Source organism: Rhinolophus sinicus, linkage group LG01 (genome assembly GCF_036562045.2).
Source record: "Rhinolophus sinicus isolate RSC01 linkage group LG01, ASM3656204v1, whole genome shotgun sequence".
Lineage (NCBI taxonomy): Eukaryota > Metazoa > Chordata > Mammalia > Chiroptera > Rhinolophidae > Rhinolophus > Rhinolophus sinicus.
Window position 1 is genome coordinate 74,792,953 of NC_133751.1, and position 19,543 is coordinate 74,812,495.

The following is a 19,543-nucleotide window of genomic DNA, read 5'->3' on the forward strand; positions in this document are numbered from 1 at the left end:
GTGTAATTACTTTCTCCTAGTTTATGCATAGTTTTAGCTTTAGTAGCTTTTAGTGACCACCAAAGAGGTTTCTAAAGTCCTTTACCAGTTTAGTCACCTATGAGCAGTGCTGAAAGTTTCCTGTTGCTCCGTAATCCTCCCCAACACTTCATGATATCATTCTCTTTTTTCCTCTAGTAAGCCGTCTGGTGGGGTAGAGTGGCATCTTAGTGTGTTTTTAATTTACATTTCCCTCATGACCATTGAAGTTGAGCCCATCTTTGTGTGTTTATTGAACATTGTGATTTTTTTTTTGTATGTGTGTGGAAATTATTTGCCCTATTTTTAGAGCAATCATTATTACTATTCAGGTGTCTTTATATATTATAGATAGGAATTTTTTGTTGATTATGTGTATGTAATTAGCTCCTCCCAATATGTGGCTTTGTTTTTCACTTTATCATATGTTTTCAAGAATACAAATTTTTAATTTAGCTTGTCCTTTATCCTTTGAGCATTGTGGGTCCTGTTTAAATTTTTTGCATGCTCCAAAGTAACGTAGACATTCTCTTAATGTTTCTTAAAAAAAACTTTGTTTTATCTTTCATATTTAAGTCCAAGATTCATCTAAATTGATTTTTATATCGTATTAGATAAGGGTAAAGATTCAGTTTATTACCTTTATTCCTATTTATTTGAAAATTTCAGAAAGTATTGTAAAAGTCAAGTATTTTTAAGTCTTGCTTTCTAATATATTGCTTATACATATAAATATAAATGGTATTTGTATATTGGTTTTGTATTCAGCAAGCATGTTGAAGTCGTTTATTCTCATAGTTTAATCTCCAAATTTTTTTGTATTTCCAACATATAAAATCATGCCATAGGCAAATACTATTCTTAATTTTAATCTGTTCTTTCTGTTATTCTGTAATATCGTTTAAAATGGTTTTAGTATATCCTTTATTCCTTTAAGTCATCAGAGCATATTAGAAATACAGAAAACAAATCACTTGTAATCCTACCATTATCCAATTGTCATCAGTTAAAATTTGTGTTGATCTCTCCAGACATTCTAGATAGTTTGTAACATTGGATCATAAAAGACATACAGTTTTTAAAATGCTATTCCCATTTAATAATATGCCATAAACACTTTTCCATGTCAAAAAATATTTTTTCTGCATAATTGTTAATTGCTGTAAATTATTCTGATCTATGGATGTAGTATGTTCTGTTATTACTATTGAACATATTTGTTTTTAATATTTTGCTATATTTTGCTATTATGAACAACACTTTGGAGAGATTATACATATATATATACATATATATATATGTAGTGCCAAAAAAAAGTATACACATTTTAGAAAGGAAAAAACTATTAATTGTAATGTTCAATGTATACCAATAACAAAAGATGAATATAAGTCACATTTGACTTCTGCAATTACAGGAGGTGCTCAAAGTGGTTCATCAGCATCCAGACATTTCTGATTACGGCAAACTACTGCTTGAGCATAGATAGCATCTCTTAAAATGTGTATACGTTTTTATGGCAACCCTGGTGTGTGTGTGTACACACACACACACACACACACACGTATACATACTGGTGGTGGCAAAAAAATGTATGCACATGACTTGTATTCATCTTTAGTTTTCATCATATATTGAGTATTACAATGTTAATGTGGTTTTTTCCTTTCTTAAAATGTGTGTATGTATGTATATGTATATATACACATATAATCATATATATGTGTATATATACATATACATACATATTTATGTGTGTGTGTGTGTGTATATATATATATACATATATATATATATGTGTATATATATATATATTGACATAATTTCTTTAGGGGAAATCCCTAGATGTAGGCTTTCTGGGTTAAAATGTATGGGTTTTTGAAACTTGCTGCCAAATTGCCTTCTAGTAATGCTGTGTAAATTCTCACTCGCACCAGAAGTATACTAGAGTTCCTGTTGCCAAACACCCTGGCCTTTGTTGACATTCACACATTTAGTATATGGAATTTTTTTTTTGTATGAGTTAAAAATAAAACCTACAGCTTCCTTTGAACTTGTGGTTCCATAAAAGTGTTTTGCGTTTCTTTGGGTGTCAATCTCCTAACTTTTTATCTTCCATTCCTTATACTTTTGTCTTAGAAGTGCAGGATTTTCACTTTAAAATATGTAATATCCTCAACTTTTCCAGAGGAGGAGACAAGCCTGGAAGGTTGAATGATTTTTCAGTTGCTGTCCTGCTGACGTGTTTGCAATTTTGTTTCCCTGTATCAGTTTGATCTTATTTTCTCTGTAAAAACACCCTATTTTTAAGATTTTAAAAGATAATTACTTTGTCTTTTTGGTAGACAGACCAGGGCCTATTATAATAATAACAGAATTATATGATAGCCTTTTGTTTACCAAGTTCCTGTCTCTCCTGACATTATATGAACCTACTATCACTTTTTATTTAGTCATCGAAAGAGTTCTGTATAGTAGGCGAATGGTAGCACACATTTCTAGGCTGCTTCTGTATGAAACACTCCCGTCAAACAGTCCCTTGACTTCCCTAGATACAGTTTAATTTAAAAACACAAATTTTAGTTGCATGCTTTGTTTGTCTTGGGCAAAGAGGAATAAGAGACAATTTCTGTTGTGGATCTCTATCCTATGGGATTCCCATGGTACATGCATCTATTGCTGTGATACCTGTAGCACATGGCACAACATAATATTTACAAGTCTTTCCACTTTTTAGATTGTGACTATTTATTTATATTTCTGTTCTGAACCTAGCACAATGTCTAGCACATATAAAGTATTGAACAAAGCACTTCACCTGTTTTAAGCCTCAGTTTCCCCATCTGTATGGTAAAGATGAGTATATTATATGCCTCAGAGTTTTACTGTGACAGACTCAGATTGTATATATAAAGTACTTAACTTTGTGATTGGCAGATCATAAGCCATCCATAAATGGCAGTTCTTATTCCCATTGGAAGTCTAAAGATCCCAAAATCATATTATTAGTAAAGTACCTGGCATTGGTCTTGTATTCCATTTTTTGTGGATTGACAGTTACTTGTGCGTTTCAGTGTATTTTAAAGTTAATGCAACCTGTAATTAAAGTGATTTATAATTATAATTGGCTAAAGGACAGATTAAAATATTTCTGGATTGAGGAGAGCTTGAAATTTAGGTGTCCTTTTTAGTACTCTTCCTTTTCTTTCTCTTCCTCTTTCCTTTCCCCAGGTCTCTGCCAGCACACTGACATTTCTACATATTTGTAAGACAATTTGCCATTAATATTTCCTCTCACTTTTTTTATCTCTAGGGGAAGAGGTGGTAGAAACCACCACTGTCTTGTTGCTACAGTTTAATTAAAGATGTGAAAATTCATCCCCAGCCCCACCCCCAACATACACACCTCAGGAAAGAATGTGGTAGCAACTTGAAATACTCTTCAGAAAGTTGAGATCCTTAGTTTAACAGTTCTAAAACAGTCTTTTTAAAGGTATCATTGTACTTCTTTTCTTTTTTCACTCGTGACCCCCCCCCCCCGCCCCCTCATCTTCTCCCCATGCTGGGTGTTTGGCTCACCTGATCAAAGGAAGCGTATCTGTTGTAGGAACGCTTGTATATAGTAAGTTAACCGAATATTGCCCATTCTTCTTAATTCCTGGTACTATTCTTAATGTTCCAGCAAATGCTTGTTTGGACCTTCGGTTTATCACAAATGAACTATGAGAAAGTCTTATTTATACACGTACTGTGGAAATATAGCTTGCTCCTTTGCTAATTGTTGTTCCAAAGTGTTCTGTTAGACTACAGTATTTTTTTAATAATTTGCTCTGGGAAATCATTGGATATTTGAAAAAATTATCTCTATGAACCTTAAATATTGGGATGAGGATAGTTTTTTTTTATAGTAGTAGATATTAAAGGTGTCTATTTGATCAATTTATGTACTTTTTTATGCTTTATACACAAGACAAATTGTTTATACAAAACATAAAATATGCCGTTCTTTAATCAGTAGTTCTTCAAATTTTTTTTTTTTTTAACGTTGAATATTATGGTTTTGTGTCCCTTATATGTGTTGAATATTTGGAACTTTGGAAAAGGAAAATGTATTTCTTAAGCACTGTTTCCACGGTAACTGTCATGAAGCTGGATATAATGCATATTTACACTTCACCGTAAATCAATAGCCTTCTAATATTATCAAAAGTTCTTGTTCTTTTAAAACAGCAGCATTTTGGTAATGTTAATTGGAGCCTGACGTGAGTTTCTTCTAAACCGTGTCTGATGTGGTGTCTCTCTTCAGTTCCCTGTGGTTTCCTGTTTTTTTCATACATAGAGAAAAGCCTTTTGATGTATTCAGCCTCGTGTTTTTTTTTTCTTTTAATGGTATATCAAACCTAAACTTTCTTATAACTACAGTATAGTATTGTAAACCCAGCTCACCATTTATTTATTCATGTTGCTACCGACCTCTTCTCTAGAATTTCTTCAGCACTTCCTTAAATATTCCGCCTCTATATTCTTTAGCATTACAGATCTTATTTCTACCCTGAAAGTGTGTGTCCTTCAAGGACAGAGATAATGTTTTGTATTTCCATAGTTACATTTCTCCGTAGTGTCCTGCAATTAATAGATCCAATCAATCAGTGACTCTCAAAGTGGCGTCCCCAGACCAGGAGCATCAGCAGCTCTGGGGAACTTCGTAGAACTGGAAGTTCTCAGGCCCCACCCCAGTCACACTGAGTCAGAATAGCTTGAACTGAGGATCAGCAATTTCAGTGCTAACAGTCCCCTCAGTGAGTCTGATGCATGCTCACATGTGACAACCAAAGCAGTAGGTCATTATTGAATGGATGTGCACGTTGTACATTTATGGTGATGCTTCCCTGGGAGGGTTGATATAGGATGGGCCAGTTTATTCTGCCTGAGTTTTATTTCTCAAGAGATACTGGTAAAGAAAACCCTAAGATTTAAATATATGCAATCTTGTAAGAGGGTGTGTGTAGCTCTTATGCTGTCTTATCGTGAAAACCACAGCTTAAAAAAATTTAAAATAATGAATTTTAGATTTCCTTTTTTACCCATTCAGGAGTAGGCATTTAACATTCCAAAAGGAAGAAAATTAAGGAATGAATAATGAGTAATTCTTATTTTCATGGTGGGGTCTAGGTGGGTGAATGTTGGGAACTGGTCAAGTAGGGTATGGGTCAGGAGACTTTTCCCTGAATACCATTCTGTGCTATTCTAAATTTTTGAACCATGTAAATGCATTACCTAATAAAAATTTTCATACAGAATATTTAATATAAATAATGAATACGTGTTTAATAAATAAAATGCCATGGGATAGACAGTGTGTGTAGTTGGTTAAAAATATAAAAATTTCCCTTTGCATTAATATGAAAGGTTAGATAACATGTGCTTTTCATCTCTGCAGAAAACATTGAGGTGGTGGCCTAATGTCTTGATGACTTTCCACCTGACCTTTCTCAAAATGGTGGATGAATGGTGCAATGAACAAAGAATTCTTACTATTATATGAACCCATCATCTTGTAATTATTTTAAGAAAATAGAGGGGGAGAATTTAACTTGATTAAAAGTTAAATAATCTTATGTACACAAGAGGTCTGACATACAGGACTCTGACCTGATACGTTCTTTCAAGGGCTGTTTGAGAGAAAAAATGATTTAGATTTTTGTCACATTCTTAGCAAATGGAAAATAATCCAGTTAGCAAAACCCATTACATGTGTTAGCAAAACCCATTACATGTGTTCTGAATTAGGAACAATATTCTCAACTATTTGTCTTTTAGTACAAATGCAATTATATTAATGTTATGACTTGAATTGCTCTGTTTCAATGGAAGGTATGTCTTATATGACATTTGATTCAATTACTCATTTTTTTTCTTGCACAGAACTATTGTACCATGGAAAGTATTCAGACAGTGCCTTCATGAAGTCCATCAAATTAGTTCTGGCCTGGAAGCAATGGCTCTAAAATCAACAATTGATTTAACTTGTAATGACTATATATCAGTTTTTGAATTTGATATTTTTACCAGGCTATTTCAGGTAAGTTTCCATTCACTTAATCCTTTCTTCAATTCTGCCTTCCCTCCCTTGTGTGTGTGTGTAGTGCGCATGTGTATTTGTGTGTACTTGTGTATTTGTCTTTCACACACATACATATGCACACTCACAAACAAATATATTGGAAATAGTCTCATTTTGGGTAGTCTATAATTTTAAAATAAGTCATTAGTATAAGTTTTTAGTCATTGCTGTAAGTTTAGAGTTTGTTTGGACTATCAGGCACTGTGAGCTTAACGGTTGCTTATTATATTAGCTTTGAGAAGATTCATGCAAAGGAGCTTTGTTTTAAATTCCTTATTTTGTTTCTCACTTTACTTTGTTAGTCTTTTGGCCAGTAACTAATCTAATGCAACTTTCACAGCTGGGCATTTGCTGAGGTATTATCCCAACTTCTCTTCTTGCCTCCCATATTCATTAGGTGAGAAGGGAAATAGTAAACTTGGAAACAGATAGCATATTTATAGGTGATTACTCTGGTGTGTACTGTTTTATCACTTGCTTTGCTCATTCCACTATATATTATAAACATATTTCCATGTCAGAAAATATTTTTCATTAATATAATTTTCCATTTTCAGATGCTACATAGTCTATCAAAATAGATTGTCATTAATTTAACAAATTTCTCTTTTGGAAAATTAAGATTTTTTTTTCCTGTTTTCTCCCTAATAGTTATGTCTTTGAGATTAATCTTCTTGTCTTGTTTATTATTATTTTTTTAATCAATCCTTTATAATTGTCTTTACATAGCTATTTTTAAAAATCAATCCTTTGTAATTTTCTTTACGCAGGTATCGTTATATGATGACAGCTGGATGCTATCATTTTATTCTTTTGTGTGTCTTGATGAAGTTTCCCTAAACAATAAAGACTTGAAATTTGAGTTTTGAATTTTGCTCTGCCAGTAAATTGTATACCATCTATGGATTACAATTCAAGTAGTCACAAAATGAAAGCGTTCCACCTAAAATCTTTATGATTCTGATAATACAAATTATATAGTAAGCGAGGTGAATAGATCAAAAACCAGGCTGTCTTATGTTCTGATGAAGTTCGTCTTCTTCTTATTATTTTAGTCTGTAGTAAGATTCATCCTGTTTGAAACATGCTTTCAACACAGAGTATAATGTTGTTTTTCACATCTCCCATGTTATAAACATTTTGCTTCTGCAATTTATGATTCTGCCTGGCACTAGCCTGTAAGGATTGGATGACTGACATATAAGAATGAAAACAAGATTGCATGGGATTAACTTTTAATTTATGGAAGAACCTGTTAATAGAAAGCAAATTAATTCTTGTCAGCAATACTTTTAAATACATTTTACTTTATTACAATTTTGCAGTCGTAATTCTGCCTGGGTGTATAGGATAAGAAATTAGATAAATGACTGTAAAAAGTGTACTTTTACTTATTTTCAATTTACAGCAGTTTCATGATTATTCCGTTGGTATATATAGGTTGTCTGTCAGCTTAGGTGTTTTTTTTTTTCAATGATCTTAAGATAAATTTTAGGAAAAAGTTGTGTTACCTGATAGTGATCATTTTATCATGGATCTTCTCCTTCCATGAAAGGTTTCTGATAATTTTCCAAATACTTTATTTAACATGATACAAAGACATGCTCAGTAGGAGGAACTTTGTTTCTTCCACTTGTGAAGGAAGAGAGCGAGGGTTATTTTCATACATTAAACCTAAGCGTTCATTCTAGGAAGAGTGTGTTTTTTGTGGGGAGGCTGGATGACTTTTTAGTGTGAATGTCAAATGTTAGCACGTCTCCGAGTTATGTCTGTAGCAAAGGTGTAAGGGCAACTTCATGTTGGGTAAACGCTTATCCAAACTGCTACTTCATGTTTGCATATATTTTCTTAGAAACTGTTTTACTTTGAAAGAACCCACAAATTCGTAATACTCTAAGTTGTGTATATCTTATTTATGCTTAGTGGGATGGGCAAGGAATAGAATCTTTATAAATAGAGCTACTGTGAAAAGTTTTAGATTACAAAATCAAAATCTTACGTGTGGACCGAAGAATGTCTAATCTCTTCTAAAACATGCAATCATAGAAGTAGCTAAAGAACTCTCATTAGCCCCTATATGTTTCTGAGATTCCTCACTTCTTTTGGTTTCATTATTCAAATGCTTAGATCATACATGTACCTTAAAGTAACATAAAATTGGTTCTGTAAGTAGAAAAAGATATATTAACTTTTACTGATCTTTTTTACATAACTTTAAAAATTGAGTGACAGTTTTCTTAAGTTATATTCTATATGAAAATGTAAGTTAATTGCATGAACAAATATTCTTCTGCAGCTGTGATACTGGTGGTTAACTGGCAGTGAATTCTTCTAGCTCTAAATTGTTGGAAATAAGAGTATTTAGCAGAGTAGGATCTGAAAATGGACAGGGTCCATGCTCAGGATTGGGGGCTGACATGGAGAAGTCGTATAAGGGTTTGAAGAAGGAGTCACTGGAGGCTGAGAGACGAAGTTAAGAATGCTTAGAAAATGAAAGCAGCAAGAAAGCTGGATACTAGTTACCCTTTTTTCCACTCTTCCCTCATCCTGTTATTCTGTCAAAACTTGAACAAATGCCAGGAAGTCATTGGAAAGAACTTGCATTGGCTACCTGCCTTATTTCCTCCTCTTTCTTTTGCCTTTAACTTTCTCTTTTTCGTCTCCATGTAGTTCTGAGATGCTGGGATTGGCAGGTACTGAAGTCCTGGATGGAAATGCAGGGATTTAGTTTATTTCTTCCCTCTCCCTAGGGCTGTGCTCCCCTCTTCCCTCAATTTTTGCCTCTACTGGAGAACACCGGGCTATTGAGAAATAGAGCAATAAATTTGAGCAGTGGCAGGATAAGGAATGAGTGATTTGGTGAAAAACTGTGAAATATATGGCATTAATGGAATAGGGAGAAAAAGAAGTGGAGGGAAGTCCCCCATCGTGGCAAAGAATAAGAGTATCTGGGCAGGCCAGCCAACGCCTGTCTCCCAGCATAAGTTGTAAGTTACTAAATGGCTATTCTTGAATAGAATAGAATTTGGAGAGAATGGAGTGACTAGTCTCCTTAATTCACTTCATTAATTTCTCACTTAATTAGTTATTTTTAAATTTCCAAATAATTTTGTGTTGATATGTGTGAAAAGATTTCCTTTAATCTCTAAAAACAAATTGCAAAAATAATTCTTAATCTCCAGAGCACTTTGTTTTGCCTTCTTTAAGCCATTAGCTGGCGTTTCTGACTGTGGGTCAGAACATAGTACACAGACTCTTTCTATTACATAAATATTTTTGCAGCTAGGAGCTGGCCCTCTGGATTATGTACTAAGAAATGGTTGCTAAACACTGCAGCTGTTGGCTCAAAACTCCAATTTCGTTTTTGTTTTTTTTTCACTTGTATTTTGATCTGTGCATTGGCTCTCTATAAACTTCAGCATTTTTAAAAACAACTCTTCCATTAATTTGTGTGGACTTTAATGTAAGTGACCCAAATATTTTATATTGTTTCCATCCTTGTCCTTTGTAGATGGGGAAGCCGAACAAAACAAAACAAAACTCAGTGCCTATGATAGCAGTTTTTTGTCGCTTTTTTAAAAGCATGTGCTGCTATCCTTCCAAGTATTGTTTATGCAATTTTTAGTTATGCCTTAAGAAGAAAACTAAAAATGTGTTTTGTTGAAATAGACATAGACAGAGCCTCCGAAGAGCTCATTTTTGCACAATTAGGTATTCCAGTGTGATCGGGAAATGCCCTAAAGATTTTTCTTGTATCAGGAAAGATTTAAAAAACTCTTCATTACTAAATCATTCTTTCTTTTGCTTAACAATAATGAGAAACAATTCTCAAAACAAACAAAACCAGAAGCCCTCTACCAATAATCACTTGTAGGATAACTATTTTAACAACTTTCACTTGGCAACAGAAACTACCCTTTTTTTTTCTTTTATGTAGAAAATTTGATTTAATAATCTGGAACATCAGATAGAGTATTACCAATTCCTTGGGAAAAAAATGTAGCCTCAGCCTTAAAAATATGGCAGAGATGATTCATTCACACCCTCAAGCAAAGTTGTCTGTCATTGACTGCCTTTTTTCTCTTGCCATGGTAACTAACTGGAGGGACAACTAATCACATTAAAGAGAAAATGATACAAACTGTGTGTGTGTGTGTGTGTGTGTGTGTGTGTGTGTGTGTGTGGGAAAAGTTTTTACGTAACTCAGCCCTAAACCGTAAACCTTTTTTGATTTTGTAATTGTGCAAGGATAAACCAAATGTGAATGTAATGAATATTACCATGGAAAGAACACTAGGCTGGGAGTCAAGGCCATTTAGACAAGTCACTCGTTACAGTGAGCCATTCAACAACAATGGTGATCATGTTTCTGACACTGCGTCAGTGCTGGTATCCCTTTGGTGAGCAAGGCAGACATGTCCCTTGCTCTCGGAAGCAACATTTGGAGAGAGGAATCATGTAGGTATTTGGAGAAAGAATTCTGGTAGAGGAATTGGCAAAGGCTCTGAGGGGTGAGAGTGCAGTTGTGTTCAGTTCAACAGAAAAGAGGCCAGGGCACATGGAGAAGAGGCAGAAAGTGAAAGAGTCCCAGCAGATGGGGTCAGAAAGGGCACTGGGGTCAACCCTGTGAGGTCCTTCTATGCCATGCATAAGGACTTTTGCTTTTACCCAAAGTTAGAGGGTTTTTGAACAGAAGAGTGATGTGGTTTATGTTCCAAAGTGATGACAAGTGCTCTACTGGGAATAGGATTTTTAGAGAAGAGAGATTATGTGGTTTTCCTTTTTACTCTCTATATTCTATTCCTAACAAATCTGTTTTCTAATTGTATTTCTCCAAAAAGAGAATGTTTTTGCATGTTTGCTGTTAGACAGTAAAAGGTGATCTAAACCACATAAGCTCATTTTCACATTAAAAATATCCAAGAGAATTTCTGTAAGTGTATTAAACTGTAAATTGCTATGCAACTGATAGTTGATATTATCTAGATAATATATTTTAATTTATTGCATTTTTAGCCTTGGGGCTCTATTTTGCGGAATTGGAATTTCTTAGCTGTAACACATCCAGGTTACATGGCATTTCTTACATATGATGAAGTTAAAGCACGGCTGCAGAAATACAGCACCAAACCTGGAAGGTAAGACTTTGTAGGAGTAATATTATGTGATATAGGTAAAGATGAAAAGTCTGTTATGGTTCATTCCTAAGGAAATCAGTACCACCTATGGGCTAGAGTGAGGGAAACGTTAATAGGCCAAAATGATGGTTCATAAGTGAATCCTTTAAAATGATACATTGTGCTCATTCTAAAACTTAGTATTTATAAAGTGAAAGAAGATGTGGTACTAAGAAGTTTGATGAACTTAGAGGTTCATTAAGCCTCAGTGTTCTGATTTTCATATTGGAGTAGTTACTAGCATATTGACTGTTTTTATGACATTTGCATTTGTATATAAAATTGTGTGTGTATATTTGAGTATCAGTTTCATGTTCATTATTTCAAGACATTCAATTTGGCTCTGTGATGAACACATAAGTACCTATAAATACATATAAACACATATAAGTACATATAAGTATACATATATAGTAAACACATATAAGCACATAAACATACAGAAGGTACCAAAAAATGTATACACATTTTAAGAAAGAAAAAAAAACTATTAAAATTACGCTAATGGTAATCACTTTGAGCACCTCTTGTAATTGCAGAAGTCAAACGTGACTTGTATTCATCTTTTATTATCAGTATATATTATTATAATTTTAAGACAATTTTTTCCTTTCTTAAAGTGTGTATACATTTTTTTGGCACCCTCTGTATATAAGCCCATTGTAATAATCCAAACCAATTTTCATGTCTATGAGAACTTCTTCCATAATACTTTATGCTTCTTTACAGCCTCAGAATTTGTTTTGTTTTCCAGATGGTAGAGGTTGACTCACAGAGCTTGGCTGTTTGCTCAGCCCTTTTGGTTTTGCCCAAGAAATCACACCTTATCATTTGGCAAATCTGAGATCAGAAAAGGTCTCTTCCTTGGTTCATGCGTTTTCCCCACATCCCACCTAGAAATGCAGTAGGCACATTCTAGCCGTTTGTGCTGTGGCAAGTTGCATGCTGGGTACATCAGTAATGACAGCGGAGATGTATCATTCCAGTGTCAGGAGACCCCATTCCAGTGTCCATGAGTGTACTGGTTTTCATATAGGGGCCGTTTCATGTTAGTAAGAAATTTGTTTTATTTTTTAAGTCTACACTTGTTTTCTAATATTGTTTTTATTTGATTTGTAGCACAAGTGTTATTTGTCCTTTAACAAAGTCTTTTCAAGTACAAGCCCATATTGTTGATTCCTTTCTTGGCCATAATGAAAATTTCCACCGTTTTTATATAAGTCTGTGAAAGAAGGTCATGGGTCCAGAGAACAGTTTAGCTCATGTTGAAGTCTTCTGTTAAGATGAGGAAGAGTTGCGTCTCAGTATGACCGTAATAGCAGGTCAGACGTTGTGCATGTTGACAGTGACTTAGACGAGTCTTTTCATTTTATTCAAACTCTCAAACCAGGTTTTTCTATAATTTTTACTGTCCAGGTTGGTGTCAAAGTGTCTTTTTATTCCTGGAGTATGGTTTGAAAGATGTTATATGATTGGAATTATGCAGTCTTACAAATTTCACACAGAAATTATTTGGGAAATTATCTTGTTCAGTTCTATAAATATGGGAACAGTCTCTTTTATGTTCTCTTGTTCAAGATCCAGAAATTAGTTAATGACAGTGTTGGAAGCAAATGACAGGTCTCATCACTATGGAATGGTTCTCTTAATAAAAAGATAGTGCCCTCTGAAAAAATGTCTTCCTTTTTTTCCTAACTTGCCCTGTAACAGTTTATTCTACTAAGTTTTAGGTAGGTAAAGATGAAATGTATAATCTATGGTAAATTATAATACGTAAAGTGTGATGGAGTATCAAAAATGTGTTTAGGAAAACTCTCTTAGTGAACAAATCAAATGATTTTGATAAATATTAGCTTTACAGAATATCTGTTTTAAGTGGTCCTTTCTTTGGAATGTGTTTCATATCTTTGGCTTCATGGTAAAGAAAATTGTTGGGCCTTTTCCAAGGACATTTGTGTTCCTCAGGTTGTGTTTTATTTGGGATCCAACTTGCAGCCATAAGTCTGCATGGAATTTTTCTGTCTGACTAAGCGTGTCACCAATAGGTTGATATTCTGTCTTCAGGTTCCCTAGGAAAATGTTTTTAAACTTAAGTTCTTTCCAGAGGTTTACCAGTACAAGGTTCTTAATATTCAAAATCACACTTCTTCCTTTCCTTAAAAACCCAGTTTTATCAAAAACAAAATCACATTGCAATACTAAATATACAAGTTAATTAAATCCAATGACTATGTAACCAGTATGCATTGCTAAACTGTCCTGTAAAGTTACTTTTGCAGTACTTGGTTCATCAATAACTAAGGTATATTAAGAAATACTTATTTTTGCCCCATACATATAGCAGCCAGTTTACTTAAATATAGCCAACAGATTAAATTGACCTCCTTTTGATCTGTGTAAAGGGTTATAAAATCCAGATATGGATATTGTGATGGCAAGACCGAGTTCAGTACACTTAGAGAAATGATCTAAAATGAAATAAGTAAATAGGTAGCTAAGTTAATGATAATGACAAATTTAAAGCCAAGTCAGTGTCTCCTGTCATTAGGGATTGATTTTAAGGGACTTGTCATTAATTTGATTTATATTTTTGAACTATTATGGCTTCTTATTGAAAGACAGTGAACTTGACAGGGTTAGGTGGCAGCCACAAACTTACCTAGTTTGCCTTCTCATTAATATAGGTCACCTCTTTTGAGCTCTTATTTAAAGATGGATGGCTGGAATGTTTGAAAGAAAGAGTATTATTTTAAAACAAGTTATTAACAACTAAAACTGCATAATTTTTAAATTTTAAAATAATGTATTGAATTCCATGCTAGAAACTCGCTCAATTTCTGTCTGAGGTGGACAAATTAAATTTTTATGTATTTATATTTATTTTCCAAAAATTATTTCTGTGCTAGCTGTTTTATACCACCAGCACTTTTATACAGAGTACACCCTAATGATGATGGCAAAAAATCACTTGATGGTTTACAACTTCAGTTATTTTCTCATGTAACTAGAGATATACTCGTATTTTTAAATGAAATGATCATTGCTTCTTTTACACATCAATAAATGGAGAACAACAATGTTAAACTAAGTTAGAAGATAGAAGTTTATATCAGGAATTCTAAATGATTCTTTTTGCTTAAAAAGCTTAAGAAATGGGGGTGGCTGATTAGGTCAGTTGGTTAGAGCGTGATGCTCATTAACACCAGGGTTGCTGGTTCAATCCCCGCATAGGCCAGTGTGAGCTGCACCCTCCACAACTAGATTGAAACAGCTACTTGACTTGGAGCTGATGGGTCCTGGAAAAACAAATGAAAGTTAAAGTTTAAAATAAACGAAAGTTAAAAAAAGCATATGTGGCCTATACTATTAAAAAAACAGGCTTAAGAAATTGTGTATTACTTATATATATTTTGAATGTGGTTAAACATAATTTTCTCATGTTTTACAGTTACATTTTCCGGTTAAGCTGCACTAGGTTGGGGCAGTGGGCCATCGGCTATGTGACAGGGGATGGAAATATCTTACAGACCATACCTCACAACAAGCCCTTGTTTCAAGCCCTGATTGACGGCAGCAGAGAAGGATTGTGAGTATGAGAAATGGGAGGCAGGGCGCTCAGAGTCACAAATGTGAAAAATACAGACCTCTTTGAGGTGGAGAAAATGGGTAGTGAGGCTGATGATGTGGTTGTTTGTTTTTTATTTCAAAACTAAGAAGTGTAGGCGCCCTAGTTTTTATTGTGCATCTCTTTAAAATAGTCATTTTAAGGTCACCTAATCATTTGAATGTAACTATGTTACAGAAAATGAAGTCCAACATCAAATGACGAGTTTATACCTTTAATAGGAAAAAATTAGAATTTAAAAGTTGTTTTGAAATAGATGTAAAACTGTGTGTGTGTGTGTATACAGAGATAATTCTTTAAAAATTGACTCCTGTTGTCTCATGTAACCCTTAAATTGCTTTTACTTTTTATTTTGACTAGTAGTACTAGATTTTCTTTCTCTTTTATCTGTTCTCACTCGTTCTTTCTTTTTTCTTTATACCTCCATTTTTAAATTCACTTTAATAATAAATCCATATTCCTGAACTATATGTTAATAGCTAAATTCAGTTTATCTGAAGCTATTCTTTTTTAAAATTTAAAAATAAATTTTCCTTTGTTTCTTAGATTATTGATGACTTCCCCCGCAAACGCACAAAGTTCAGACAATCTGATAGGTCCCTTCATAGCAAACATATCTCTAATTCATTTTAGTCATGTGCTGTTCTTTTTCCTTTTGTTGTATTTTCAGTGTCACTTCATCACGCTGACTTTTATTGCCCTTTGCTTTGCTGAGTAACTTGCTGCAGCATGGATTATAATAGTTTCCTAGCAGGAGAAAGTCGATCAGAGTCAGTGGAGAGCAAATGATTTAATTTATACCTTTTCAAAAGTAATTGCAAAAAAATAAAATATATAAAAAATATGGGATGGGATCTATCTGAAGAAAAAAGATGAATTTTTTAAAGTTGTGAGCTTTCTAAAAATAGTTCCATAGGTGGGGATGAGGGAGAAGGCAAGGGGATTAGAAAGCAGAGTCCGTAACCACAAGATTGCCACGGGGATATGAAAGACCGTTTGGGGAATATAATCAATAATGTCGTAAAGATTTTATAGGGTATCCAATGGACACTTGTCTTATTAAGGAGACCACTTCATGGACAGTGTAGGTGCCTGATAACTGTGCTCTAGCTGAATAATAATGAATGTCAACTATAATTTTGTATGTGTGTGTGTGTGTGTGTGTATATATATATATATATATATATATAGTCACAGGATGTGGAGTACAGCATAGGGAATAGAGTCAGTGGAAATGTAACAGCTATGTACGATGTCAGAGGGGTAGTAAATTGGGGGAGGGGTTATTTTGTGAGGGGTATACATGTCTAACTTTTACTTTGTTTTGTACACCTGAAACTAATTAAAAAAAATAATAATTGTATTTCAAACTGTGGTACCAAGTGTGTACTTCTTTCTTCTCTTAATTATTATAAATTTGTTCTCAGTTATTTATACTTTCCCTCTGATGCAATAGAGATTCGTAAGTGTAGCTTTTGATTCACTATGATTGCAGGATTTTTGTTTTTAAGAAAACGTGCTTTAATGTTTTAATTTGTAAATAGAGTTTATGAGCGGGCAAATTTGTAAATGGAGTAATTAGATAGCTTATTTATGTTGTTATAGTGCCTTCCATCTGTTTTTCCAAAAGTCAATCCAAAGTAACAAATTATGATTTGTAATCAGTACTCTAGCCTCTGAACTCCTACACAAATTAACTGTTAATATTTTCTCTCTCTCTCTCTCTCTCTCTCTCTCTTTCTTTCTGTCTCTCTCTCTGAGGGGTTTGGTGAGTTGAATTTGTGCTTCAGGGATAGATTACATTAAAATAGATCAGATTCAAATTTTAATCTGATTTTAACATAGATGAAACTTTTCATTTAGATTAAAATAGATATTAATTAGTTGGTTTTTTGTTGTTGTTGTTGTTGTTGTTGTTTAAGATCAGTAACAACCCGGGAAGGATGTCATCTAGTCCAGCTATTATTAGGATCAGGTGTTCTTTCCTGATAGTTAATCCAATATTGTTCGACATAGGTGATAAGAAAAGTTTACTTTGATAACCACCTAAGATTCTTCACTGGCGTTGAAAGGGCTTATCAGTAGCACCCTGAGTTGCGGAGGACAATAATCATTGAATTGCCCCTTATATATTAAATAGAGCCTTTAAAATTTTCCTCTACTTTATTGTCATATTTGTAATCTTTCATTTCTACATGTTTTTGAAGTGTGGTGAATAAAATGTTATATAATAATTTTAAAAATTGGCCATTTCAAGTTATAAAAAGAAAGTTACTTATCAGCTTTTGCTTACCACTTGTTTAATATTTGTAGACTTGTATCCCATAAGGGCATTCTAAATTTGTATCATATTCAGATGTAGTCAACTCCTTTTCCTAAATCTTAATAAAAAATTATTTTACTGATCTGTTACTACTATATGATAATTGTCTCTTTTAAGTTCATTTTTTTCTGGTTTTCCTGGGTAAATTTTAGCACTTACTAAAATATTTATAGATTCATTTGAGGATAAATCTTTTTTGTTACTTCACAGGATAGTTTTAATATAGTTTTTCCCTTTCAGATATTCACCATTGTAGTAGGATATTCTTAATTTTTCGTTCAAGCCACCTAGAGCAAAGATACTGAACAAAACCATAACTTAATGAATTGATGAAATTCGATGGTAATACGTATTACCATTTAAAAAAAATCTAACATAGGTTTACCAATACAGTAAACTTCATTTTAATGACTTTCTGAGTGAATAAAAACTGTTATAGCACAGCAAGATATCATTATTATTATAACGTTTAGTCTTATGTCAATTCTCTCTAATAATGGAGCCTTACGTTTATAAACCATTCTCTGTTTGTAGCTTGATATGAAGTGAATTAAACATGGAATTGTTAACATTTTCTAATTTCTTTAAACATTTTGTATATACATAAGTTTGTAGTATGTGTTGGATGAGTGGAAGGTGAGATGGAAAGAAAGAGTATGGGAAACTGGAGAAACAGGAACACCATAGAAGTGTTTAAATAACTTCTGTGGGAAAATTGTGGGCTTTAATTCCTTTTTTTCTTTCCTTGTGATATTAAGCATGGAGTAAAATGATGCATTTCACATTAACTGCCTCAGATAAGAGACATAATAGTTGCAAAAATATGTATATTCAACATATTTTGGAATAATACATGAGGGACCAGAAAAATAAATTGTGAACTTGCTTAGTGGCTGTAATGTTATAGAAACAGTGATAGACTACACTTTTGATATAAGTTACATAAAAAGGAGATATCAAAATGGGTGTTTGAATATAGGAGAATCTGATCAGATAACCTTAATTACAATCAACACTTGTATATTTATAATAATTAAGTTTGTGTTTATAATCCAGCTACCTTTATCCTGATGGGAGGAGTTATAATCCTGATTTAACTGGATTATGTGAACCTACACCCCATGATCATATAAAAGTTACACAGGTAAGAACAATTTTTGCAAACTTATTTATAATTAATTAGTATCTATAATGTCTTTGAAATAAATAAGATTCTCCACTTATACTAGAGCCACAATTATGTATAACTATTTAATGCAAAAGATACTTAAGGAATTCTAAAAGTGTTTGAAAGGAAAATACATTACTTTCTCTATTTTTTGGATTCAAATTTCTGTTGTTAATATTCTTGCTTCCAATATAATACTGGCACTTATGTGGGAATATAGATAAATCCATAGGTAGTAAGTAGATAAATGAGAGAGAGCCATAGGTTTAGAAAACTCCACAGCAGATTAGAATAATTATGAGCATTTCCTTTTAGAGTCGAATGAATAATTGAAGCCTAATGAAGATAATAACTATGTTCTTATAAAACCATTTTTGACAGTCTCGTAGATTATGAAGGGAATGTAATTTAGTAAAGCGTTTCTTGAGGGTGATGTTCCTTAATTATCAAAATCTAAATAAAAACATCTTTTGACTCTAGAAAATGTGTGTGTGTATGTGTGTGTGTGTATGTGTCTGTATAAAATCATTCGCACATACAAAGATCTGTACACCAGGTGTTCACTTTAGCATTTTTCATAAAAATGAAAAATTACAAAAATACCAACTATTCAATCATAGATTAAAAAAACCTGTTACACTCATACTGTATTATACTGTAAAGTCATTAATAGGCAGATGGTAGCTTTACATATTCACATGGGAATTTGTTATGTAAAATTGTTCCATATATGTGAAGCTCAATTATGTAACATTTCATTATGTAAAGTTAAATTATGTAAGTTCAATTTCTGTAAATAAACATGAAATTACCACATATGAACATATGAGTATAGTTTTACAAAAATAAAAATTAAAAAATATGAAAATGATAACAGTGTTTAACTGAGGAAGGTTCAGGGAATCATGGAGAGGATGAAAAGATCATTTTACATATAATGTAGTTTTAAGTTATGAACATATATTTTTATGTTTTATATAATTAAAAATCTAATAAAAAACAGAAATTACAGGTTTTGGGGAAGACAATAAAAATTAATTTTATTTTTAATTCTTCAGATTTGAGCCCCAGTGGTCTTGATGTTGTTATGTGAAACACACTTGTTAAC

The 19,543-nt window shown here is 33.0% G+C and overlaps 1 protein-coding gene across 9 annotated transcripts in view; it reads left to right on the forward strand.

The window, feature by feature from the left end:
• CBLB (Cbl proto-oncogene B) overlaps positions 1-19,543 on the forward strand; it is a 211,434-nt gene that overhangs the window by 94,660 nt on the left and 97,231 nt on the right. For all 9 annotated transcript variants that reach the window (XM_019742950.2, XM_019742954.2, XM_074332483.1 and 6 more), the window contains 4 exons: positions 5,944-6,100; positions 11,159-11,280; positions 14,768-14,905; positions 18,324-18,411. In XM_019742950.2, the coding sequence (XP_019598509.1) occupies positions 5,944-6,100; positions 11,159-11,280; positions 14,768-14,905; positions 18,324-18,411 (505 nt within the window). The remainder of the gene's footprint in view (positions 1-5,943; positions 6,101-11,158; positions 11,281-14,767; positions 14,906-18,323; positions 18,412-19,543) is intronic.